Source organism: Lepisosteus platostomus, chromosome 18 (genome assembly GCF_059453375.1).
Source record: "Lepisosteus platostomus isolate fLepPlt1 chromosome 18, fLepPlt1.hap1, whole genome shotgun sequence".
In the NCBI taxonomy this organism is placed as follows: domain Eukaryota; kingdom Metazoa; phylum Chordata; class Actinopteri; order Semionotiformes; family Lepisosteidae; genus Lepisosteus; species Lepisosteus platostomus.
The window spans coordinates 14,777,921-14,804,995 of record NC_142628.1 but is presented as its reverse complement, the minus strand read 5'-3'; the positions used below and the strand labels follow the sequence as shown (position 1 = coordinate 14,804,995).

Below are 27,075 nucleotides of genomic sequence, written 5' to 3'. Positions count from 1 at the left end.
GTAAACGGGTTCACAGTCAGTTTCTCTACACTGGGATGTGCCCAGTTGCAGGTTACATATTGCCTTCCCAATCCACAGTATTAACAAAAAGACAAAAACAGTACCTTGCTTCAATTTAAACATAGAATTTTGACATTCAGCATAGAACCACAGTTAAGGAACCATCCCCTGAGACATATTTTCCACTGCAGAAGCATGTCTGATATTTGTTTACAAAAGAAACAATACTTTTGTATTCTTTTTTTGTAACAATACAAAAAGAAACAGCCAGCAGCCATATCACTCTGCAACTCACAACTGGCAGCCCCACTGGAGCTCAGCAGGTGTGAGCCTGGTCAGTACCTGGGTGGGAGACTCCTTGGAAAAACCAAGGTTGCTGCTGGAAGAGGTGTTAGTAGGGCCAGCAGGGGGCGCTCACCCTGCGGTCTGTGTGGGTCCTAATGCCCCAGTATAGTGATGGGGACACTATACTGTAAACAGGTGCCATCCTTCAGATGAGACGTAAAACCGAGGTTCTGACTCTCTGTGGTCATTAAAAATCCCAGGGTGTTTCTTGAAAAGAGTAGGGGTGTCACCCAAATTTCCCATTGGCCCTTACCAATCATGGCCTCCTAATAATCCCCATCTATGAATTGGCTACATTACTCTGCTCTCCTCCCCACTGAGAGCTGGTGTGTGTGGGAGCGTTCTGGCGCACTATGGCTGCCGTCGCATCATCCAGGTGGGGCTGCACACTGGTGGGGGTGGAGGGGATCCCCATTACCTGTAAAGAGCTCTGTGTGGAGTGTCCAGAAAAGCGCTATGTAAGTTTAAGGAAATATTCGTATTACTTACAATACGCATTTGGCCTCCGTAGTGCTGAGAACAGAGTACCCTTGAACCCCAGTACGCAAGGATGTTCAAAGCATTAAATTCAGATTCAGCTCTAAGCGTGCATCTGTTCGTACTGCAATATTCTCTACACGTCGTTTTGTCTGGGATTTCACCTGCAGCTGCCCTTGAGCAGCGCAGGCAACTCGTGATCACAGAGCTGTCATCTTTCAGGTGACTAACCTGGAACCTTTGCACACATGTATGCAATGTACACCCTGCTCTTGTAATGCATAGCCATTGAGCAGTGGGCATTGCATGGCTTTTTCCACTTTCTGTCTCATTAAAATCATTCATCAATGTGTCTGTTCATTTAGTCTACAAATGTCTAATCATTTGGGGCTTTCTAGCTGCTGAGCAATACTCTTTTAAATGCATTCATTACTATTAGACATACCCCTGCCCTGAGCCTTGAAATTAAATACAGACATGGAGTCTCTAGCCCTGCTTCAGCAATTTATTAAGACCAATTTTTCACTTAACTGGGAAAAGTGATCACATTTAGCAGTCCTCTGCTTACTGTTTGAAACTTCTTAGAAAACCTTCAGATTTTATTGATCCTTTGTTAAAGAAAATAAAAGCTTAATTCTAAAAGTTCCAGGACTATGGATCTCCAGGGCGAGCTCTCTAAATTTCATTAATCTATTTCTGAAGGAAAATAGGAGATTAATTAAGGTTTGGAGCTAGGTTTTTTTTAACTAATTGTAGTAAACATATTAATGTAATTAAATCACTTAAAAGACTTTGAAAACTATTGCAGTCTCTTCAATATAGTAAATGATTAAATCTTACAAGGTACCTGCTCTAGAGAGCTAACATGTTTGTCATCCTTAAAGCCGTATTTAAGTATAATGAGCTGCCTCCAGTCTTAAATGTATAAAAAAGGGAAATAGCTCAGCAGTAATATGTCCTAGCCAGGATATTTGGGTGCTAGTGTGTTCAATTTTCTCCTAGGTTTGACATCCCATTCTCCAACCCCAGGATGAATACACCTGTATAAGGAGACACAGACTTCTTGATGGGGTAGGACATTTTTAGGGTGATTTTCACTTTTATTCACCTGTTCTGCCATTAAGTTCTTCATTTTATCTAATGTTCATACTGTGTCCAGAGCCCAGGAACTCAACTGGCTTTGGAAGTTTGCCTTTAAAAATGCTGAGGAGCCACAAAAACTACTGCTAGATGGATTTTTGCACAACTCCGTGCAGTAAGCATGTTTCGCCTTTTAATTAATAAGCTATAAAACCACTTACTGTGGCTCTCATAGGATGACTGGGTGAAGAGGAATAACAATTCACTGTATCTGTGGACTCAAACAAATTGCTTGGGGTTCTTAAAGCCCTGTTAAAAGACTCTCCAGTTCTCATGCGGTCACTGTAATAGAAGCATGGCATTGATCTCTTGACGGAAGAGGTGCACTATCTGATAGATTGTTCCAGGTAGCTGAGAAGGATGATAAGGTGGGGACTGGAGTGCATGTTTCTTGCAACAATGGAGTTATGATCCCGGGACAGATGATGGAGGACTTGGTGTGTGAAGAGAAAGTGCTCTACGCAGAATGACATCAATGACACAAAGGAGAAAGCTATCTGAGTGAAGTCTTCAGTGCTTCTTCGCACACAGCATAATTCTGGGTTTATGTGAAAGACGGGGCGTCCAGAGAAAGGGGCTTGAATACTGTCAAAAATGTTTTATTGCACTGAGTGATTTATCTGTCTCCTTTTGTTAGCTAGAAGGACGGCAGCTTTTATTTTTCATTCATGTCTTTAGCTGATGCCTTAAGCCAAGGCAAATTCCAAGACATGCAGAATGCAGTGCCCCATAAATACTGCACAAACTCATGTTTTCACAGTTTAGCAGTTTACAAAGTACAATACAGGGGTTGGAGTGCAATAGCCAGTTGAACGGACACAGGCACAGAGAAAAGGTGTAGTTCAGTCGTCTCAGTCAGTTCTGAGATGTCACCTGGAGGTTAGCTTCTGACAATGTGGTACTGCTGTAAGAACAGGGCCATGTCTTTTAATGCACACTTGTTTACAGAGAGTGTTTTGACATCAAAGAAAGTTCACGGTTCATTTATTGGGATCTGATACTGAATTTCAGCTCAAAATCTGCTAACATTCAATTACCTCTCAATGCCTGGGTGTCAGAGAGTTACTTTGTTACCAGAGGGCTGTCATACACCCTGTTTACAGTACAACATGTCCAGTTCCCTCAGTACTGATCCTCTTTCAGATTCAGAAAACTGTCAGTTTTCCTTTTAATGGGTGCAAACAGGGACCAGTCATTTAGCAGGATATGCTAGGAAGGATATCGGCCTTTAAAGTAAAGGAAAAAACTTGCATTTCACATAATGGTTACAAAATTATCACAATGGATGGAAACAAAAAACACGATGGTACCTTCTGATAAGATCCGGCTTTACTTTCACAATAATGTGATTAAAGCCTTACTTGGCAGTAAAAGTGAGAGATTTGTTGGAACTGAAAAAAAATATTGTTACAAGTTGTTAAAAATGATTTGTTTTGAGTTTTCCAGTCCCTTAACTTTCTCCTGTTTTTCCTTTTAAAACAAACATGCTGGCTCGGTGAATAATTACTGTATTTCTCAGCTGAGCCTGTTGTCCTGCCTTGTGTCCTGTCCTCTGCTTCTATGTGACATTTGAACAGATTTTTTCCTTATCCAGTGGATGCATGTTTCTGTTTAGCCAAAGGCTCAAATACAAAATACTTCTGGTTTGTTCCCCAGTGCATTCCTCATTCCTCCAGCTGGGATGGGCTTGACCCTGGCCAGTTTTGTGCTGATGCTGCTCAGTGCTCTGCTGTGAGTGAGCAAACCTCTTTCTTTAGTACAGGTGTAGCCAGCCCAGCTGGCTCAAGAGATACTGGGAAGCTCATCCTCTCCAGGTGCTGCAAGAGCTGGCGACAGGTGGAGACTCTGTCCGGTCCATACTGTGTAGGTGTGGGCAACCCTGGCCCTGCAGGTGTGTTCTAGAGGCACTTTTCATTTAGCACCTGAATAAGGCTTTGCGTGCAGCCAGCTGCAAGCATCATTAACTGTAATCTTCACCTATAACCTTCACCAGCACTACTTTTTTCAGTTTTAACCTGCTTCATGCCCATTTCTTCCCTGCTGCCCACTGCTTTTAAACTACTCTGTCTTTTGTTCTCCTCTTTTATTAATCTGCCACTCTCCCTCACACCTGCAGAAAGACCCAAGCACTTCCCTGTGAATAGCAGGGACCGCAGCCGACAGGCTGAAGGGAGATCTCCCTTTAGCTCAACTGGCTGGGTCCTTGTTAAGTAACGCCGGAGACCCGGGTTCAAGTCTATAGCGGTGGAGGGGCGCATACCCACGTGAACCCGAGAGCACTGCACTTTTTTTTTCTTTTCCTTCCCCGTTCATATATCTTCACTCACGCACTCTCATCACGGGTTAATTTGCGCAATAGTTTACTAAGTCCAGGATTACACGAAATGATGGAAAACTGTGAATAAAAGCGGTCCCAAAAAAAAAAACTGTTACAGTATGTGTTCCAACGCGAGCGACATGAGCGCTCGAGGTGAACACTTCCCTCATACTGAATGTTAGCCGGTCAGTTTGCTGCCCGGTGGCCATAATGAGACCCATTCAACTCCTCTGAAGCCCAGAGCGGTCCCTACAGACAGATACCTTATTTTCTATCAGCGGGTTAAGCGGGGGGAGGGGGGAGGGACGCTGTTCGGCTTCTCCGCATTCATTCAGCAGTTTGAAAGTCAGCGCGGCTTGTGGAAATTAACGCGCAAGCCCCACCCTTTCGGTCTGCTCCGGCTGGAACTCGGGACGCAAGTTGCAGCGGAGCGAAGGAGACGCTCTGTCTCTGTGGGTAGCCGGGACACGCTCTCTACTCCTGCTGTTCCGAGAAGCGTTTTCTCCCACGTTTCATTCACCCTCTTCAGTTTTTTAAACTGTACTTGTTGCAAAGCCCTGTTTAAGATTCACCTAGTTGACGGGGCACCTTTGAAATCTAGAGGATGCTTCTACCCGCAAATGTCACGTCTGTAACTACATAACCTCTGGATTCCATATCTCGTTTTTTTTTTTTAAGGATTGCTTCGTGGTCTAAATCATCACCTTCCGGAATATAACTTGTGATCACCGTCGTTCCCTACCATAAAAAGTTCTCTGTATATACTTAATTCTTTTACTGAACTTTCAACCCCCTCGGCATTGCTGTTCCGGGTATTAATTGCTAATTGAAATTGCTGCCATGGATGTTGAGCTACAAGAAGTTACTTCAGAGAAAGCTGGCGGTAGCACTTCGCGGTCAGATACAATAAATACCAGGTCCAGCGACTTGCCCAGTGACGCCAGTGTGGACTTTAATTTGTGGGCTGTCTCAAGGTCTGCACCTTCTGGTAAGTTTATTTTACGCTCCTGAAATGTTTGTCGTTTCAAAGATTTCCCCCCTCGCCGGTTATTTGGCGTGCTCGGGTGTTTTTTCATTGATACTATTTACCGTGTGTGAGTATGTATACTGTATACACTCTGCCTCTTTAGAAAATGAACCGACGTCACTACAGACTTAGTATTATCTGTCCCGGTTATTATGCCTGGTCCTGTCTGTAGAGTACAGTGTTACTCAGCATCACATGGAGGTGAATGGTTATTTCACAGCGCACTGATGGAGTTTAGTAAAAAGGGAGTGAACGATTGGTAAAAATATGGTTACACGTTATTAAAACTCGTATAGTAAGGTGTTCCAACCGTGCGCAGACGGCGTGCAGACTTGTTATTTTGTGAGGACAGTGCTGCAGAATTACGCTCATTCTGAGGAATCCCCACTGGGGTGAAGTCTCTACTGCTGCTGTCCAGGCGCATAGGAACACTGTGACCATAATGTCGCCGATCAATGATTATACAGTACTGTGTGTAAGAATGTTAACAGAGAAGCGAATAACTTTGTTTCAAATGGAGAAGAGAGCCACGCTTCTGTCAATTTAGAAAGTCCGTCAAGTAGAGAGACTTCAATAACTATTGAAATTTCCGAACACCATCTTTTTTTCAAAAAAAGGTGTCTTGTAGTTTCGCCTAAGGAAGGATTCCGGGTTAATCGTAAAGGGGGCATTTTATGAAAACGGTTCAACGAAACAAGGTTATTGCATTTTCTTTAAACCCGAGGGGCTACACAGACCAAGTTTGCCGTGTACTCCTGTGTGGTTGCACTGAGTGTATCCAAAATTAAGAAGGTTAGTGATGATTCTGTTGATATACGTATTTCTGCACAGCCTTTCGAAATCCTAAAGAGGCAGAAACAGCTGAATGTCAGCAATCGCTTCTCTGTAATAATCTCACTTTCTATGGCTTGTTTCTACTGGAGACAAAGGACTGATGGACTGACCAGCAAAGACCAGTTGCCAGTAGAAAAGGAGGCAAAGATCACAGGCAGGTAGTCAAACACTGGGGGATTTGGGGAGCAGAGAGTGAAATCAGATTCAGGGAAAAGCTGTTCCCAAAGGGGACCTGATCCAGCTATTCACAATCCTCCAAGGCACTGGCAAAGACAGCCCCGGGTACATCTTCAGAATCAACAGTGAAACAAACACGAGCCAGGGGACACAACTGAAAACTAGTGGGAAATGCATTTACAACCGAGAACAGGAGGCACTTCTTTACACAGAGAGTTGTGGGAGTGTGGAACATGTTCCTCAGCCATGTTGTTGAAGCTGATATTCTGGTTTGTATCAGGATGAGATCATTGGATCAAGTAGCTACTACCTATGTCTAAACAGGCTAGAAGGGCCCATTTGTAACTGTTCTTAATGGACATTCTTGCACATTGGGCGGACGAATACTTTGGGAATGGATGATCTCAGAAAATGTTTTTTTCTGTACTTTTTAATTTTTCTGTACTTCTGAAACCAATGAAATGAAAATACTTTCAGTTTTGTTGCAAATGTTGTTTAAAGTTAAGAAGGGCCACATACTGTATGTTTAAATAAGGCAGGGTGTAGCCTTTCAAAGATTAATCTGTGCAGTTTGGGATTTCGCTGTTCGATAGTTTCCTATTGAGGTTACCAGTCAGGAGGACAGAGACCATTTTAATGAGAAGTACTCTCAGCTCTCTGAAGCTCTCATTTTGTCCAGCATCTTTTTAGATTCCGTAAAGAGGAGTAGACTAATTCCTCAGAATCCAGTCATCCCTAACTACTTATGTAATGAGTCACTACTGTAGATAAAGCAGCCACAGGTTTTTGGGAAATAAACCTAAGAGCAGGCAGATCAACAAGGCATGGAAGCATCTGTGTGAGTAAGCCGCATGGTGTTGGCAGGCAGCAGGGGAGACAGACTAATGCATCGGATCTCAGCACAGGCAAGCACATTCCAGGCAAACTGTCCAAAGCCTTAAACAAAGATAAGCAAAGTTCAAAACCAAGAGACATCGTATATACAAAGGATCAAAGCAGAATCCAGAGAATGAAGTCCAGGAAGCAAACACAGAGAGCATTTGGGAACTTGGGCAAAGCTATAGACTAAGTACACTCTATGACGTCTATGGCTTAAGTAGTCTTGAATCACCTGAGGCAGGTTGTGGATAACAGCCTCCAGGTGGAATGAGACTCCTGTTTAATTACTTACTACAATAACCTGCCCTGAATGACTGGTGGGTGGCTACTGTATAAATATCAGCTTGTCCCACTGCTGCTCTGTGCTGAAGAGCATGACAGCTCTGTTTGAGAAATTCAAATGTGCTGCATATCCTTCAGCACCCTGATACTGATATTCTGTTTCCAAGGGATATTCTGCTCATAATTAATTGGGAATGCATTCTTATATTGCAGACTTAATTCTTTATTTTTGAAATCGGACACTTTGACCTACTTTATAAAAAAATGTGTGATACATGGCCAAAACTGAAAGAATCTCTTTAAAACACTCCAACCTTTGTTCCTAGGTAGTCAGTTAAACATTTTATCTAGTTTTCCTAGTGCTACATGTGTATCCCTTTTGTTAAGGTCTTCTAGATTTTAATACATCTAAATATGTACTTCCATCAATGGTTCATTTCTTAGAAACAATCTCAGAGTAGAAGTATTAATTTATACTAATCTTTATTCTACACAGCTGTGCAGTTGATAGAGTAAGTATAAAAAGTTAACAGAGGGAATACCTGAAAGCTCAGGTGAAACAAAAGCCAAGAGATGCTACTGTAGGTCCTCCGGGAATGAAGTCTGAGAAGTCACAGACACTAAAATCATCTCTGTGCAGGTTGTGCACGGTGCCTGTGAACTGCTAAAACTACGAAACTAAACTGTAATTCCCACTTCGCCCTGCGTTTCCGGGTGATTTCTCCCAGTGCTCCAGATTCCTATTACTTCCAAATAAAAAGGACTAGCAGGGCCGGATTTTGGTGTTGGTAGGCCCTGGGCACTTTCACTCCTAAATGTGCAGAAAGAGGGGGAAACGCCCATTGAATGACATCGCCTGACATGATGCACTTTAAACTCTTCTAATGCTGAACCTCGTGATTGATGGAGCGAGCGACCATCACTTCAATACTTCGAGTTTCTAGAACAGGCGCTAGAGATCGTAGGATTATTGATCTGGAGCACCGAGAGTTGATCACAAGCATGTTGCTTCAGCTCGTTTTTCGTCAGTCACTAGTGTTTCCCTCCTTCGTCGGCCCTAAAAGTTTCATAGGCCCTAGGCACTGTGGGCCTGTGCACCTAAAGGGAAATCCTTCGCTATCTAGCGGCTGTTCTAGAAACTAGAAGTATTGAAGCAATGGTTGCTCGACTCGCTCCATCAAATACACGGTTTAGCATTAGAAGAGTTTAAAGTGCATCATGTCAATCGACGCCATTCAATGGGCGTTTCCCCCTCTTTCTGCACATTTCGGAGTGAAAGTGCCCAGGGCCTACAAACACCTAAATACGGCCCTGGTGCTGTCCCCTTCCCAGCAGGATGTAGTAAAGAAAGATCTGGGATCCCACTGGGAAGTGGATTGTAGCCAAGGTGAGCAAAGACAAATAGTCTTTAATTCCATTAAACTATATACAGGATATAATTCACTGTCCAATAGTGAGCTTTGGAGTTGTGGTAACTCAGACGGCAAGGGCATCTAGCTCCTGACCAGAGGGTCTCGGGTTCAATCCCAGGTAGGGGCAAGCGATGGAGCTCTGATTCCTTCCAGACGGCTCCCAGGTCCACTCAGCCTGCTTTCCAGATGAGTACCGGGGGTTAATCCTTCCGGGGGTAATAGGCTGACGGAGTGTGATGGTGACCCCATCACCTCCACCTCCAGCGTTGCATGGTTGAGAAAAATGGTGGCCCTTGCCCCCCATTCCCCCCATAGGCCTTGATGGCCTGAAAAGGGACCTACCTACCTAATATTGAGCTTTAGTTCAGGTTCTGCTGAATAAGGTTGGTCTTGGTCTATTGCTATGGCTCACATCTTGCATTCTACTTGAGTTATTTTCTTGTAACATATGTTTTAGTAAGAGCTAAAAGGGATCACGTGCAAGCAGGTGAAATGCCAGCGATTTTCATTTAATTGAAGTAGGTTATTTCTTTCCATTATTAAAGCAGGAGTTTCGTTACTTAATTCAATCACCTGGTTTTTAAGGGCTTTCTTTCAAAATGCAGACCTGCTGACTGACACTTCTATAAGCTATTGCTCTTGTGCAATTACTAATAGCTCAGGTTATCAATAACTCATGCATCCTAAAACCTTGTTACAAAGACAACCAGGATCAGGGAACACTACTGGAATGGCATCACTGTCTTCGGGTTCTTCTTTGTCCATCTGTGATCTTCAGCAGTAATAATACCATTCCCAGGTGTGGGGGAAGCCATGGTCTAAGAATGGAATCCACTGATGTTGGTTCCTTCCTGAGAAACTCTATTTGCAGAGGAGCCGAATTTGTTTATCTCATTCTGTTTCCATTTGCCTAGTATATCCACAGTTCTGTGCAAAGTAGCATCACTGAAATGGCCTTGAATGATATCCCATGTTTTGTTTAATGGGAAAAGCCAAGGGAATATTTATGAAGAGGGTTTGAAAGAAGATGCAGTGCAAGTAGGTGGAGAACTGTTCTTAACATTAGTTACAGTTTGTGGTGTTCATGTGGTCAACACCTGTGTTCCTGACCTGTGCTTCAAGGGGCCGAAAGGGAGCCTCATGGTTTGAAATCCTCTTAAACACTTAATTCATTGACTAATCAACTTAATTGACCTTAATTAGGACTGTTGTCAAATCGTGGAGGAGTTTGAGTTGTAGGAGGATCACCGGTCTGCAGGGTATGCAAGTACAGTTTTAGGTCTGTATTCAGACAGGAGCAGTTGAATCACGATACTTCACACTAACACACAGATTTTCTACAAAAGACTAATGAAAGTTTAATGAATGTCACTCATTGTATGACCATTCAAAGTACATGTTTTCAGCTAATAAAAGATTGAGGATCAATGAGCCACACAGGAAGTCTATAGGAGACTTCCTCTGTTGGTGCCAGGAAAGCTTTTGAGCTTTGGTTAAAGAACAGCTTCAATTGCTGGGCGTCTCTTGTTGGCGTCATTGTTGTACACTAAGTGGTCTGCCCCCACCACTGTGTTTTCTCTGTTCCACAAATCACCTTTCAACCTCAGTTGTAAAAGTTGGCCATTTGTGGGCTGTCAGAACGTTCAGCTGCCTCAAAGGACCAAAATATGAGAAGTGTCTATCTTATGCTTTAAGATACTGCTGGAAGTATTTGGTGTAAAGTCGTGGTCAACTGGTCAGTGATGGAATGATTATTTTTACTTTGTCTGAGACTGAAAAAGACCTTTCAGCTCAATTTGGACCCACTGATGAGGCTGCTGGAAATAAATCTCTTTTGTGCCTTTCCTTATTCAGGATGCAGGGGAGTTCCTTCATCTTGGGTCAGGAAAGCCCCACTTGCTGTTGTTACCAGTGAAGTATTGACCTGCAGAATTTGTGCAGCTGTGCATTTCCTTAGCCTTGCCTTTGCACTGACCCTTCAGCTTGCTGTGAAGTCCGCTTTCCCAGTGGTTGCATGCTGAGCCAGGGTGCAGAGAAACCACTGTGAGGTCAGGGAAAACACCAGGGAGTCTTCCTATCTGAAGTGCAATGCACCAATCAGTCCAAAAAACAAAATGTCAGATAAAATGTAGGGGTTAAAGCTTTCATGTTAAGCTTAAACCAGCATGTTTGCCCAATGTACCGTACCTTTTTCCAGGATCCACTTTTGACAGTAGATGCAGATTTGTCCATCATAATGAACAAACCAGTCAAGCACAGAGCACACACTGATGCTTCCTGGGTTTGCAAAAGAATGTTTTATCCTTTCTCTCTGTGTTTTATGGTATTTGTTGTATCTAGATGTTTCCTTTTTTCCAAGAAAGTGGAGAAAAGTATTGGATGGGTGAGACCTGGAATTTGAGAGCCACATATTTGAGCATTATTTAATGGCAGGCTTTATTGAATTCTCTCTAGGTCAGGGTTTTCTTATTTTCCTAGAACAGTCCCAGGAGTTTGAAGAAACGCTAGGCACACCGATACAGAGAGTTCAGTAGCCCAGGAGGAGTGAGAGAGCAGCCCTGTCATGAGCACAACTCTAGCCTGTGCTAGTTTCAGCATCGGCGTGATTCTTAACATGACCTTTACTTCACCTGAGATTCCCCAGCTCGCGCACACACATAACTACTCTTTAGCAGAGACAGAACTACTCTTTAAAGCCTTATTTTTTCCCGGATTCTGAATTTATGTCTGGGAGTTGAGTTTGATAAGCAGCCTGCAGAATTGCCAATCATAAGGGAGGAAAGTGAAGACGTCTTCACTGCTGCCTTTCCTGCCTTCCTCGCGATTTATAGGAAATTCCTCACGATCTGCCTGGTTTATGTTAAGTCTTCTGTGCTGGGCTGGAGAAAAAAGGACAGAGATTAAAAAAAAAAACATGAGAGACTGAAAATAAACCAACAGCCAGTGTCCTGTTGAAGACATCTTTTCTTCTTTCACTGTTCGTTATCTATTTAGTTTGAGTTCACTGTTTAGTTTTCAATTAGAAGCAGCCGAGCTGAAATTGCATTTTCCTTCTTTTTAATGTCTGTTATTGTTTGTGAACGGCTCTAATGGATCAAGTCCTTCTGATCCTTTTAGTTCCACAGCTCTACATGGGGGGAGGATAGAGGAGGGGTCCCTTTTACAATTGCAATCTGTAAAGCTTAATAGTTTTTATAACTGATGAGGCGCTGAAGTCATCTGATCTTTTGACACAGGGAAAAAATCACTATTTTCACGTTAGCGTTTCAGCTCTGGGCCAAAGTACTTTTGGTGGTAGGAAGTCAGGTACTCTTGTCCGAAGGCCTTTGCGTAAAAAAATAAATAAAAAAACAAGTGGAACTGTGGAAACTACATGGAAGTGGGGGCTCATCTGAGACACAGAAGCAGCTGAGCTTCTGCAGCCAAAAAGCCATAGCCCAAATGAATCTGAAGGCCATGCAGACGATTTATCATTAATGATGCCGGTTGTGCACTGTCTCCATTAAATCATTAAAGTTCTGAATGGGTATATTCCAGCGTCTGATTCCCAGCATCTCCCAATAAAGAATTAAAAATGTGTTTGTCCCTGAAGTGGGCGCTGAGTGCAGACATTAACAAAGTTCTCATCCTTCAGAATAAGCGTGATGCTGCTTTGTTAGAATGTATTACTTTATGAAAAGCCTGGAGTCTGCTTCATGAGCTGTATTTAAGAGGGGAAACAAAACTGAACAAAAACCTGCCAAGATGCAAAGCATTTTGTGTTGTGGAATGGTGACTCATCGCAAAGCCCACATCGTGACATTTCTGATCATGTGGGATTGATCAAGGAGAGAGTGTGTCTCCAACACACACACATTGTTCATAGGGTCTGTGGGAAGGGCCTGCAGGGGCTTGAATTGTTTCAAAGCTGCATGTAAAGAATCTGATAACTGTCAGATCATGTGGAAAGTTTGTATGTGCTGTGTGTTACCCTTACATAAGCCGAGACGATCATTTCAAACAAATGGGAAATAAAGAAATAAGAGTCAGCTTGTAAACTTTCTTATAGTCTCGTGTTCTGAACCCTTTACCAGATGAGTCCTCATCAGGTTGGAGAAGCAGGCAAATGTGTTTTTAATGGAGGCTGGGATTCAGTACAGTCAGCAAATGAAGGGAAATGTAGTTGTTTTTTGTTACAAAGACTTAATGTACTGGAAGATGCAGAGCGATGCCATCATCGATTTCACTAATGCATTATGTATTTCCTAACATTTGAAATATACATAAATGGTGGGTAAGCATATGAACTTTGCCAGATATTGGGAGACTCATTCAGAATATTCCATAGGTGAGTTTAAACTGGCTGGTTTCTTGTGTCAGTAATTGCACCTGTTGCCCATTTACAGTAGGTTTTAAAAAACAACTGCATGTTGAAATAACTACAGGATTTTTAGTGTTTACTTATGGAGACATGCTTGTCTCTTGACCCTTTCCCTGTAGTACAATTGCTTGCTTGGTCTACATCGATGAACTACAGAGATTCACAAGCTCTTAATGGACTAATCAGTGTTCCAGCAGAAAGCTGTTTTAGCGCCTGATCCCCAATCACACAACAATTAACTCCTACACTATGCCTCTGCTACAAAGATTCAAAGTTTTGCCGAATTGTTAGCTGATGTCGGTCTCATTCCTGGATGAGATGGACAGCATAGAGTCTGCTTTTTGTATCCCTCTGGAAAATAATTCACACAAAAGAATGCTTTGCTTTTCCTCCAGCTGCTCAGTTGATTTTCTTTCACTTTGGAGAAAAAAAGTTTATTTATTTAATTTAACTTTGAAGACTGCTGCAACAGATCTGTAGTTTAGGGTCTTCCAATAGCTCTGTTAATCCCAGAAAAGTTAATCAGGTGTATCATAGGAAACCTAGCAGTGAGTACCACTCAAGAGTGACCCATGTTTAGTGCTGTTTGGGTGAGTGCTGTCCGGTACATCGGACTTACTGATTTTTGTGTAGCTGAACTTCTTGTTAAATCCCAGTTCATGGAACTAAGTAAATCCATTATAACTCTGCCCTTTGCAGGGTTAATCATGACAGAATCACACCACATCTCACTGTGATCCATAATACTGAGCACTTTAATATGGGTATGCTTTTTAATCCTACACGTTAATATCTTGAGTTAAAAGAATAAAAAACAGAAGTTTACGCTTGTTTCCCATCCAGATATTTAGATGTTCCCCAGACCTTTTCTGACCGATAGTGGAAATCAGTAAGGATACATACCTAACAAAGTGAGGCAAATTTCTATCTTAAAAGCCTTAAAGGGCAGAACGTTTCATTTGTTTTATTGTACCATACGTTAAATTGCTCCCCCAGAGATGAATAAAGTATTTTGAATTAAACTGAAATTGAATTAAACTAAGTGCTAAGTACATACTGGAGGACTGTTTTAATTACATATTTTAATCATAGTTCATTTCTGCACGCTCTTCCCATTAATTCTAATTCTAATTTGGTTTTTATGATCATTCCAAAATTCCCTCACAAGGCACTGCACATGGAGGAGAAAACAGACTGAAACAGATATATTTCTGGTCCTTCTACAATATCAAAGAAGATGTAGGAACACATGACTCCACAGATGCACGGACACACACGGTCATCTTGCTCGCTGAGAGCAGGAAGTTTTAAATACCTTCCAGCCACAAAATGAATTGAGAGTGAAACACAACCTACTGTTCTGTGCTCCCACCAGCAGGGTGGACCTGTCCTTTCCCAGCAGATGGATGCCTCTCTCAGGCACTGTTAGCTGGTGCCTGGCAATAGTAAAAGGTATAATGGTCAACCTTGTGCTTATTGCTCCCAGATATATTTGGGATCAACAGTGTTGCCCAGTGTCAAAGCAGAAATGTCGCTGCTGATGTGCATAATGTGTGCTTGCACGCCTTGCCTTTTCTGGAGGAAAAAACAGCAGATTTCTAATACGGAAGTGAAGGTTATTCCACCTTGTGCCTCTAGCTGCCAGACGTGTTTTTGCCTTGATTTATGTCGTTTGAAGCAATCCGATTGGCCAAAATATGCAATGCTTACTTTTTATAAAAACACATGTGTGAAATTGTGTTAGTGTCCCACTGTGCTCTTGAGTTCCACTGTGGAAAGGTACAATGGTAGTCATTTATTTAATGTGACGAGGGCAATTTTGTAGGGGCAGTGATATTTTGTGTGTTTTATCCTTTCTGCTGCACGCCTCTTGCTTGGTTCCTGGGTTTGATTCTGGTCTGGGATGCTCTGCAGGTTCTCTCTGTGTTTGTGTCTTTGTGCCTCAGCCTTCCATGGACATTCTGGCACAGTTAATTGCTTTCTTCAAATTGCCTCTGTGTTTGATTCTCATCCGTGGTGGAGTCTGACTTTGTACCTCCTTTTAACAGGACAGGCTCCGGCTCAGTGCCGCCCTCCAGAGCAGGAAGCGATACTGGAGAATAGATGTTTTGAACAGTAGATTCAGAATCATACCTTACGTAATCAGTGACTGGCAGAAAAACACGAAAGACAATAGTATAGTTACGCATCAGGGAATTTGAAAAGCTGTATTTTTAAAACTCTTATGTAGACCCTCCCAAAAGTTTAAATTTCTTTACTAACATGTCAACTGCCTCATTGGGGTTATGATTGTCTTCTAATGTTGTTTTTGTATTCTGAACAGCATAAGCCAGATTCTATCACTGACTCCAGCATTAAAGCCCATACTGGTTCTCCAACAAGTGAAAAGGGCGTATTGAGGGCCCAGTTAATGTCTAAAAACTACTTGACAACAGGAGCATAGATGCCAGAGACCAGAGTCCATGTTCTATTCTAATTAATGCCTTAGCTGCTGCGAGAGGAAACTATTTTTATAATCCCAAATAACCTGAAAGCCAGGTTCTGAAAGAGGCCATGAGTAGTCAGAGCTTTGAAACCTCTGAGGGAGCTGAGAACTGAGTGAGGTTCTCAAAGTGCATCTCCAAGATCGTACAAGGTGCAGCGTCTTCAAAAGAGATCAGGCTGTGCTCCTTAGAGAGAGGTTTACGAGAATGGAGTGAATGTGCATGCACTGCTCGAAGCTCTTTGGATGCCAAAGAATGAAGAAGTTTTTTTTTTAAACGAAAGGTTTCGTTCTCTGCCTACACACCGCTGTTTGAGTGATTTGCTTTAGGGTTTGAAGACCAGGGAGTCTCGGCACCGGGATTGCCTGTTATTCATGTGACTGACACCGGATGGCGCCAGAGATGCAGCCCGAAAAGATCCTACCTACTCCTGGGGTTTTTAAAACAAAGGTGGACTTCTAAAATGAGGCATGGCATGTGCCCACGTGTATTTAAAAGATCATTTCAAAGTTTCCATCGCTTAACCTAAGGCTAAGAGGTGCAGTGGCATTGATCAGCCCTGCTACATCCACATCTCCTGTCAAGGGGAAGTTTCTATTTCAAGGCCTGAAGCCGTTGCTGTTGGCAGAGTCAAAATCGGGACCCCCCCAAGAGCCATTGCCATATTTCTAGATCAAATAAACATTTCCCTTCATCCTCTTCCTCTCCCAGGGTCACATTTACATTGACAGTGTTCAAGATGTAAAGCCCTCAGAACAGATGTCAATAAATTTTGCCTCATTTAAAAAAAAAAAAAAAAAATATCTAGTAGCATGAAAAACAGTGGGTCACTAATTCAGGCAAAGGGATGAAGGGGTACATGTCGGAAACAGCCTAGCGTAGCTGCATGTGAGAGGATGCTTCCTGTTGGAGACACCTCCAGCCAACAAGAGAGGTTTCAAATGTTGTATTGTTGTTCATTTCTCAGTTGCTGGAATGGAAGTACTTCAGTTTTCAAAGGAAAGCTCCCTCAAACAGCTTCCTAGAAACCCCATGTGCGTGCTTAGTGAGAGCTGACGTGTACTGCCAACAGGGGCTCTTTTGTTTGGTAGTGTAGACTCTGAGAGGTCGCAGGCTAACCTGTAAGGGGTAAACATTCGGAGTAATGCAGGGATCAGGGCCCAAAGATTGGGAATTGGATGAAGCTCTGCTCTGTTCTATATTTTGGCTACTGTTCCTGCGTTGTGGCGCCTATAAACATGCAGAGAACCAGTCCTTTAACACAGAAGTCATTCCCTCGCTTTCACTGGGAAACATGAGATTTTTTTCAGGGGTTGACAAGCCTGGCCCTAGAGTGGCAGTGTGTCTGCAGGTCTCCATTCCAGGTCAGGTCTTAAATCAATTGACTTATTATCGGCTAAATGGAATCGATTTAACAGCTTCTCCCAGGTCTTCAGGTTCTGGGGTTTTGGAGGCTATAGGGGACACTCTGAATCATCGATTTAGCTAAAATATCAGGCTTACACTTGCCAGGATGAACGAACTGAGAAGTGCTGCAAATCCATCGAGCTTAACAGACAACCTAATACTTTAACGCACAGCACACGACTGCTTGTTGTCTGCAACTTTGTTTCGGCCTGATGAGAAAGATGAGCCTCGCACCCCCCAACTGGAACACAGCACTGAGAAAGGGTTTAAGAGCCCTGTCCTCTCAGCTGGAAGGTTGTGGGTTCAAGTCCCTGCTGTGGGCAGGTGTGGCTATATCCTCAAACAAAGATCTTCTCCAGCCTGCTCAGCTGTACCAGTAGTCACCAGCACTGTGACGGATCTGCATCCCAACTGATGGAGAGTCGTATGCACTCCTCTTGCTTGACCTTTGCAAACTAGGATGAGGTCCTGACTGGTGAAATTTGAGGTTTGAAAAGCGGGCATTGCTGTTGGATTTTTTTGGGTTGTTTGTGGCAGGTGATGGATACCCTGGTACAGTAAATTGGTCAAGCGAGGGAGTCAGAGTGAAAAATTAGGCATGTTTAAAGTGGAATACAGGTCTGGATGTCTGTGCTGTTGGTCAGTCCTTATATTCTACAGCCAACTGCAACTTGGCTGAAAAACTTGTGAATCATTCGGTCCACAATGAGTTTAAAGGCACATCAGGGAGTCTTCTGGTTCATTTTGGGACCAGGCTTTCATCCAGTTATCTAGCATACCTTAATATCCATGATCAGAAGATCACTCGGCAAAGCTTACTGACAGGAAAGAGTCGCACACAAACACTTAGTGTACCAAACCTCGTGGAAAACTGACGCAAAAATTATCCTGGGTCCTTGTTTCATTTGCCTTTTATTATTTTGAAATGTTCTAAGGAGCAAAGATATGGCTTTCTGCTCTTTAATCCTTCGCGTATTGCAGAGGACACAGAATTTTCAAAGCCGCTAAAAAATGCATGAGGCTTGAAACCTGAGCAGAGTGAAAAGGGCAGGCTCTTTCTGAGTTATTTATGGTTAACGGAGAAACGGAGACGTGCCTCACAGGCGAAAATGTTCCTGCAGGGTTGGAAATAGAAATTTCAACAGGTACGGTACAGGAAGTAGGAGTTATGAGTCTCTTCAGAGAAGAGGCTGTAGTATAAAAGAATGCCAGTCGATGCTTAAAAGTAATGAAGGCCCCATCAGACAAACCTGGATGTCCTGGATGAGCAGAGCTGACATGTTCACAAATAAATTAGTGATACCTAGTCCCTTGGATGTTTTATTTATGAATTGCTTTTCATTTCTGACAGCCCTCGTAAAGCCTCCTCCCACATTATATGACCTTTTAGCTTCATTAGATAAGGGAAACAACTCAGTTCAGAGCTGCAGGCCAAATCTTATTTCTTTGAGTGTGTTTTTTTAGGAAATCCACATATTGCTCATTAGACCAAGACTTTGTGCATACATCTCCATAGTTCACTAGTAGCCAGCAATTCAATTTTAATATTTAAAGAACTTAAGAGCTTATACTGTATGTATCGGAGCATCAGCTTGCGTTTTTGCTGAAGTCTCTGGACACTTAAGCTATACCATTACTCTGCTGAGAGCCTGAAAAGTAAAATTATGACACTGGGAACAATGAATGCTGAAAAGCTCCTGTCATCTCCTCAGTCATTCATTGCACGTAATGGACTTTTAAAGCAATTACGAGTCTCCTAAGATGGTAGGACTGTAGAGCTGGCTGTTTATAACACTTAACTTCATCAGTGGCTGGCTGCACTGTTTATTTGGCAGAACTCCTTTGTTGAATTTTTTTAGTATTTATCAGCACGCACAGCTGGTAATTGTAGTAAATTGCAGAATCCTCATGGAAAAAAAATAAACGCAAGTAACTCTGTGGCTTAATTGAGCATACAGAAGGCAAGAAAAATGAGCGCAACTAGATTCAAAATGTTTTGCTTCTGTGCAGTGTCCTCCTGGAACTTTCTCTATAAAACCCAACTGTTAGACTTTATTCACACACAGAGATGATTAAATGTGTTTTTCCCCTTTCTGTGCGGCCCACTGTGTTGTCACGCCTCGCACGTTCCCCCTGGAGCCTGGAGTCGGGGGGGGTTCTACGCAGACGGAGACAGTTGTCCGTCTTGCCGTGCTCATGGGAAGTAACGCCACCCTTAACTCTGTCGTTCGCTGCAGGGCTGTCCACCTCCTGCGCCTCGCACCGGATGAACTCAACGCCTTCCCTGCCGGAGCTCCTCGAGGACAGCTGCCAGCCGCTGTTGAGGCCATCTGCCTTGCACCACTCTGCCTCGTGGGCGTCTTCTCTTGCCACCAACCCCAGAGCTCCGGATATGGACACACTCTACTCCGGTAGGCTCCGGCAGGCCCTGCAGCCTCTGCCCTGCCCTGCTTAAGCCTGCAGCTGCATTTTCCTATTGCTAATGAAATTGTGACACTGAGTTTTCGGGGTGACGTTTCAAGAGCCTCTCCAGGTTAGGAGGTGCCCAGTTTTAGTCCTTGGGCTCTGCTGTTGTCTTGATTATGCACTGAGAAGGGCTTCATCGCATCGATACATAGATAGATAATACTTTATTAATCCCGTAGGGAAATTGATGTGTTACAGCAGTCCAGCCCAAGACAAGCAAAACAGACATCAGAATAGTTATAAAACAAAAGACAAACAAAATAAATAAATACATAGGTGTGTGCAAAATGTGCTGATCATAGTCACTGTAGAAACAATAAAATATGTGCAAAATGTGCATAGGTTTATACAGACTGATTGTCCAAAAAGTACAATGGAGTAAACATGCTGTCCATAGAGGAGCAAATGAAGGGCTAACAGTCCTAGCCTAGGGCAGCGTCATACACCCTGACAGCCGCCGGGAGGAAAGACCTGCGGAAACGTTCCCTTGAACACCGTAGCTGGAGCAGTCTGTTGCTAAATGTGCTCCGCTGCCCAGTAACAGTCCCATGAAGCGGATGAGAGGCGTTGTTCATGATGGCTGTGAGCTTGGTCAGCATTCTCCTCTCAGCCACCACCTCCATGGGGTCAAGGCTCATCCCCAGCACAGTGCCAGCCTCCTTGGTGAGTTTATTGAGCCTATTTGCATCTTTTGTCATGATGCTGCTGCCCCAGCACACCACAGCGTAGAATATACATCTGACTGATATACATCCGTCTTCCAGAAGTCTGAAGCTCTCGATCTTTCAGAGAAAGCATGTTGCTCTGCACCCTTGAGGCCCAGGAATAGAGAAAGCTTCTGTAGAGAATTTGAACATTTGCTTTTTTTTTCTTGTGCAATATTTGGAAGTTTACATGCTCTCCCACAGACAGGAAGGCAAACGTTCTGTGAGCCATCCAGAAAGGGCAGACAAGTTTCCAGTAAGTTATTACTGTATGTTTTATGCTACCCTCTTGTGGTGAAAGATGGTCAGCACAGCTTTTGTACTCATTTAATAATAATATTCAATAATAATAATTCCTTACACTTATATAGCGCTGTTTCTGGACACTCCACTCGAAGCGCTTTACAGGTAATGGGGATCCCCTCAAACACCACCAGTGTGCAGCACCACCTGGATGAGATTTGAACTTAATATTGTTTAAAAATAAATTGATTAAATTAATTACAGCATGTAAACGTTTTTTAGACAACTTATTAATTCAGCATTTTCAACTTTGAGATTTCAGCAGTGCATGTTTTTTAGACAACTTGGTAAGTTATACTGTGTATTGTGTCTCGATATCAACTGTAAATGTGCTATGTGCATTCTCATTCCTTTGCTTAGAATAAGACCTCTTTTGCAAGCATGAATCATTAATTAATAATTGTCCTTTGGAACACAATTGTTATTGAGATACATTGCCAGAAGGGGGCGCTCAAGAGGTAACTGTACAGTCACCTCAGCCATCGATCCTTCCAAAACTTTAAGTGTGTCCAGTTCTAGAAATGTACCAGGTTTATAATAATAACTTTTATTTATAAAGCGCCTTTCCAAACCGACGGACACTGTACATTATGAATAAAGAAAAAGACAAAAAATGTATTTTTGAGTTTGTTGGGGAGTGGAAAAGTTCAGAGATATATGATGTTTAGACCCTTGAAAGTCAGTAACTGGATCTTATATTGAATATGTGACTTTACAGGCAACCGATGTAGAGACTTAAGTGTAGGGGAGATACCTGTACTGTATGTTACCAGAGTCTGGTGTGAGTCAGGTGTCTAGCTGCAGAGGTTTGAACACATTGCCAGTTGCCAAGAAGAGTTAGGGAGCCCATAGAGTACTGAGTTGGAGAAATCAAGCCTTGATGTTATACAGTACATGCATGAATCAGGCACTCAGCATCAGACATTTCTAAGGTGAAAGAAAGATGTCTTCATCAGATTTTTCCCGTGTGGCTCGAAAGACAGGAGATCATCAAGTACGGTATGAATCCCAGATTCCTGACTATAGCTGAGGCGTGAATGGGGAAGCATCAGCCATTACTGTGAAACCCTTAAATTTATCAAGCTAAGATTTGCTACCCATGATACGGTTTCTGTTTTGCCCTATCATATATTTCATAATTAATATATAATTTTGTGGTTTTAAAGTGAAGGCCTGATAATTTGCACTTTATATGTTGTATATACAGTACAACATGGCTGGAATGAAGTTTAAAGCTTCCTCTTTTAGAGCCACTGTTTTGTAGGAAGGTACAGTATACAGTATACTGTGATTGCTTTTGACCCCTAACACGCTGCAGTCAGGAATCCAGAGTGACTCTGGCCTTTCATAGTGCTTCATGGTTTGACTTCTAATATACTGTATTTAGCATAGAGGTCTACAAATGTGGCAGCAGAATTAGATTCTCCCCTCAGTTAAGCCTTTTGTCGCAGCCCGGGACACTAACGCCAGCCGTGAAAGTTTCACTGGAGTTGCAGAAACGATTGTTTGTTCTCATGCGTTATACGCACCAAGTTGCAATCTGCCAACAGCTTGTAATTTTCCACGTCTTACCCAGGCTTGTGTATTCTGAGTTTCTTATATTGCTGTAATTGCATTTCTAAAGCCTGTTTTTTAATTGCCTTATAAAATATGCATGTCCATGATAAATTATCCATGATGTGAAAGTACTGCTCTGAATGTACATGTATATATAAGATTCTTTAACTCATTTATCTGAAGTAGCCTTACAAAGAGATTTTTGGAAGGAGTTATTCATTTTGATTTATCATCATTTCAGAGCTAATTAATGGAATGGAATGATCGTTTGCTTGTGTACCAAATCTCATTTCCGTTTGCTCATTAAATGATACTGTACCCTTTAGTTATGCAAAAACATTTTGGATGCAAAACACATTCGAAATAATGTATTTTAATTTGAATCAATTTTGAATATTTGTGAAGTTCTGGAGAAAATGCAGGCTTGTAATTAATCCATTTGCAGTTTAAGATTTCAAGAAAATTTGTGCCCTTTGAAAGAAGGGTGATCAATTCCGAAACTGAGGGGAAGAGAGGACATCAAGTGTACCAGCACCAGAGCACCAGACTATCAGCTGCAAACTGTGGGATCCAGAGGGTTTTCCTTGTTTCTTTGAAACATTAATGGCTGAAGGCTGGAGAGAAGGAATAAACTGGTCTAGTTCAACATGAATTGGATCAATATTATTCTTTTTCCAGGTGAGGAGTTGATCATACCTGAAGGATACAGGGAAAACCTTGTGGATTCTGGAAACTAGAAAACATCCAAGGGTCTCCCTGTAGGAATCACGCGTTTCTCCCTCTGGTTACATTTGTTAAATTTTGTTTGGTTGTCACTTTTATCCAAAGCAACGTCCATTTGCACTTACTGTAAATCTGGGAATTTCACTGAAGATAAGATGAGATCACTTTATTGACTATATACAATTTCATACATTAGGAATTTGTCTTTTCGCATACCCCAGCTTGCTCTCCATGAGACACACAGGCACACAGATGGGGAGAGAGAAGCTTGGGGTCAGAGTGCAGGGTCAGCCATTTATACAGCTCCCCTGGAGCAGTTGGGGTTAAGGGCCTTGCTCAGGGTCCCAACAGAGTAGGATTCCTCTGCCGGCCGCGGGATTTGAACCAGCAACCTTCCAGCCACAGGCGCAGATCCTTAGCCACAGTGCTACCACTCCACCCAAGCACTACTGGCTGAAGTACTGTACCTCACTCAGGTGGATAACAGCAGTGTCTCACTGGGAAATTGAGCCACAACCTTCAGTTACAATCCAGAACCAATGCCACTACCACTGACCTCACAGTGCTGCCCTTAAAGTTCCTAGCTCTGTCACCTGATAGTACCGCACACGATATTGCACAAAGTGTTAGCAGGTTAGATGCTGAGAAAGTAAATCTGTGGTACCTGGATTGCACCAGGCTGCCATGTCCATGTCTGCCTCCTCGCTGCCATTGCTGCTCACAGAGCACTGGCATCTTCTCTTACTTCAGAACCGAATGATTTACCCACCAAAAATCAGCCGATTCTGTCAAAATGACCTGTTCCGAATATGAACTGAGTTGGGGATTGTGAAACAATCATAATTGAAGAACAGTCACTCACAAGAGAGGGCATTCAGCCCATCGGCCCATCTGGTAGTTGGCAGCTAATTGGATGTCATCCAGCTGTTTCTTGAATGAAGCCACCACCTTCAACAATATGACTGGGCAGCTTGTTCCACACTCCCACAATCCTCTCGGTAAAGATGTTCCTCCTGTTTTTGGTTTTAAATGTGCATCCATGTTGTTTCCACTTGTGTTCTACATGAACATAGTTGTGTCCTATCAGAACCGTCTCTTCTCCGGCCTGTGGTCTCAGGTGGCCTCGGGCTATGCATATTTCTTGGATGGGCTTTCTGCAGCATATTTGCTGCTGGTTTTGCACATGCGTTTCCATGACTTTGTGCTCAGGAGTGTGTCAGAAGGGGGTGTTGTGTTGATGTCTCTGGGTTAGGGGAGAAACAGCCTGTGGGGGGCTGACTCAGACTTCAGACCATACTAGGAATTTGTAGGCTCTGCAGGGGCATAACTTTTAAAACTAAAGAAAAATTAAATATGATGATTTTTTCAATGCTGATGGGGAAAAATGGCATAGGGTACTGTCCTGAGATTCTAGTATCAACTATATGTTATGGTTATACTTGGTAAAAAAAAATGTTTTCATGCAAAAGAACATTTAATTGCATTCTGAATACATCTTTCTCTCTCTCTCTCCCTCTCGCTCACATATACTATAAGGCTATTGAAGTATTTAGGACCAGGCAGAGCTGATATTTTACTAGAAACTGGAAGTGCAGTGATTTCTCCAGCAGTGATAACTGGAACTGAATTGCAGTGAAGTGATTACTGGAAATGAAATGAATGTGGACTTTCTAGTAGTGAAATTGCTTTCGCAATGGAAACTAGAAATGATTTAACAAGCACAACCTGCTCTGTAAGTGAAATAAACGGCAGATGATCGTGTTGTTGTTATTGCTATTAAGAAGCTGCCGATGTAATGCAAAATACTTGTCGCACCGGTTTTAATAGCTTGGTCTGACCTTTGCAGAGATGTGCGAGGTGTTGTTTTAAATTTGTCGCTAGCGAGGAAGGTGTGTAAGCAGACGTCTCATACTCCACTGAGGGGAGGTCATGGCAATGTAATATAGTGTCAAGACAAGACAGGTCTTGCTGTTTCCAATGTGCAGCCTTTGCCAGTCTGGGGACAATGAGACTCTACAGATGCAGTACTACTGTGTCACTGGGGCACAGCAGTCCTACACAGTAGGACAGACCCCCGCATTAAGCCACGTCTACTTTTTCTTGCTTTGCCAGAAATCCATCTTCCATCCCCAGTTTCCTCCTGTCTGTTTTCCCCAGTTGAATCCCTTCAAACCTTTTTTCCATCGTCTTGCATAATGGGGGGAAAAAATGCACCAATGTGTCCGCTGTACTACAGCCACTAGGAGTTCTCCTTTAACATGCTTTTTCACAAAACACCGAATTGTTTGGTTTTTTCGTGCCGTTTCTGTAATCTTGGCTTTGTGACATAACTAAACATTGTGCAAAAAATTCAATTCTGTTTTAACTTAAAATTTTAAGGTTAAAAGTAAAACAATATTTTATAAAAACTGTTGCAAGGTTTGGTGTGAATATTTTTTTTTAGTTTTGCGTTGATTTGTTGAAAATGGCCGAGTAAAGTGGCAGTGTATTTACAGTACAGTGCTGTAAAAAAAGGAAGTCTGGGAGAAACTAAAGCAGTCCCGTGTTATGCTGCCTGGGTGCAGTAGTTTAATCGTACCACTAGAGGCCAGTGTTTGACTCCATAAAAACTCTGAAGTCTGCCGCAGGAGCATCATCTGACCTATATTCTGTTACAGGATTTTCTCTAGAAGAAAAAAAAAAGTGGAAATAAAAGGAGTTCACCTTTTTAGCTCAGCTAATCTTTTATTAATTGGTGCAGCTGACCTACTTCTGAAAACATGGTGCTCATCATCGACCGGGACCCACCTTGCAGGATATCTGGGGAGGGGCTGGGGTAGCCACCAGTTTTGCGCCAGTGTGCTATAAATATTCTGTAAGTGGGAAGATGAGAGGAGCCACAGGGAGCGAGGGAGCAGATGGTACTGACAGCATAGAGAAAAGCACACCATCCACACAGACCCCTTGAAACCAAACCAAAACAAACAACAGTAGCAATTTCAATTGTTGCTTTCATCCGATCACACAAAAGCTGTGACAGTACATTCCACAATAGATATGGAATGGTACAGTTAAATGGCAGGAGTACGAAATGAATGGAGATGGTCCTGAGCTGGTAGCCAGCTGAAATGTTGTTCTCGATAATTGTCTCTTGAAATTTGTGTTTTTAGTCCGCCAGATCATTTCCCCTGCTTTTTGTAGAAGCTGTTTCAGCTGAAAGGAGATTTCGGAGCTCTCTCAAGGATTGCGAAGCCTGGCTCAGGAGATTTGTGTCAGATCGGAGGATAGCTAGGAGATAAACTCTTCTTGGGGGGATTTGGAACTGGGTAATTAAAGGTCATTTAAAGAATAAATATCCTTACATTGCAATCTCCTAAGATGGTTATCTGGCCATATCAGAATCCCACACCTGGCAGATAATGGGACTGTGAGCACAGCTCCTGCCCATTCAGCAGAACTGCCTGGCAGCAAAGAGCTCGGCTGTGCGCTGGGCTTTACTCGAACTGTGAAAGCTGCAGTGTCTAGGGACAAGCAGGAAATGGCTGTGGTGAGTGGAGGTGAATCTGCCATTCGGAATTGCACTTGCTCGGCAGTAATAAGTAGCGAGAAATGCTTTATAAAATAAGACCTTGTTTTTTCTTCTCGCGGCATTGCATTCTCCTACAGACCCCATTATGCTGTAAGTGTGTTTTTAATTCTCTCAGACCATTGGCCTTTACCTGATTCTCTCACACCCTTGACCACTCAGTCCCTTACAGGATCCCCAGTGAATCCCAGATAAGCCCTTGGACAGAGAGCAGAAGTCTCTTTGCAAAATTGATTCCAGCACTTCACACTCTCTCACACCTCCTATTGTTTTCATTTCCAGCGCCCTAAAGGCCTGACATATAACCTCTCCCAAGACAGCTAGGACACCGCTAATTACAGACTTTGATTACTCTGTGGAGAGCCTGGAGGCGCCCGTGACAAGGTTATAAGGCCACGAGCATCGCTGCATTGTGTTTTATTAATCCATACATCATTTGCAGCCATAAGGGGTGAGATGGAGGTGCTGTGCTCTGCGCATACCCCATACATCAGCATTAACAATCCTGGAGTGAACTGGCTCTGTAGCCCTGGCAGACTCCCTTGGCTTGACCCCGCCGAGCTCGTAGGATCTTGAGTTGATGTCACAGTAGCTGACCTTGCAAGAGCAAAACAATC

The 27,075-nt window shown here is 42.9% G+C and overlaps 1 protein-coding gene across 3 annotated transcripts in view; it reads left to right on the top strand.

Annotated features, from left to right (window-relative positions):
- Positions 1-4,698: 4,698 nt before the first annotated feature.
- The window catches only part of ano3 (anoctamin 3), a 112,143-nt gene continuing 89,766 nt past the window's right edge, over positions 4,699-27,075 (top strand). For 2 of the 3 annotated variants that reach the window (XM_088610985.1, XM_088610982.1), the window contains exons 1-2: positions 4,699-5,267; positions 19,378-19,551. In XM_088610985.1, the coding sequence (XP_088467111.1) occupies positions 5,120-5,267; positions 19,378-19,551 (322 nt within the window). In that variant the 5' untranslated portion in view covers positions 4,699-5,119. The remainder of the gene's footprint in view (positions 5,268-19,377; positions 19,552-27,075) is intronic. The other variant, XM_088610983.1, reaches the window with a different exon arrangement.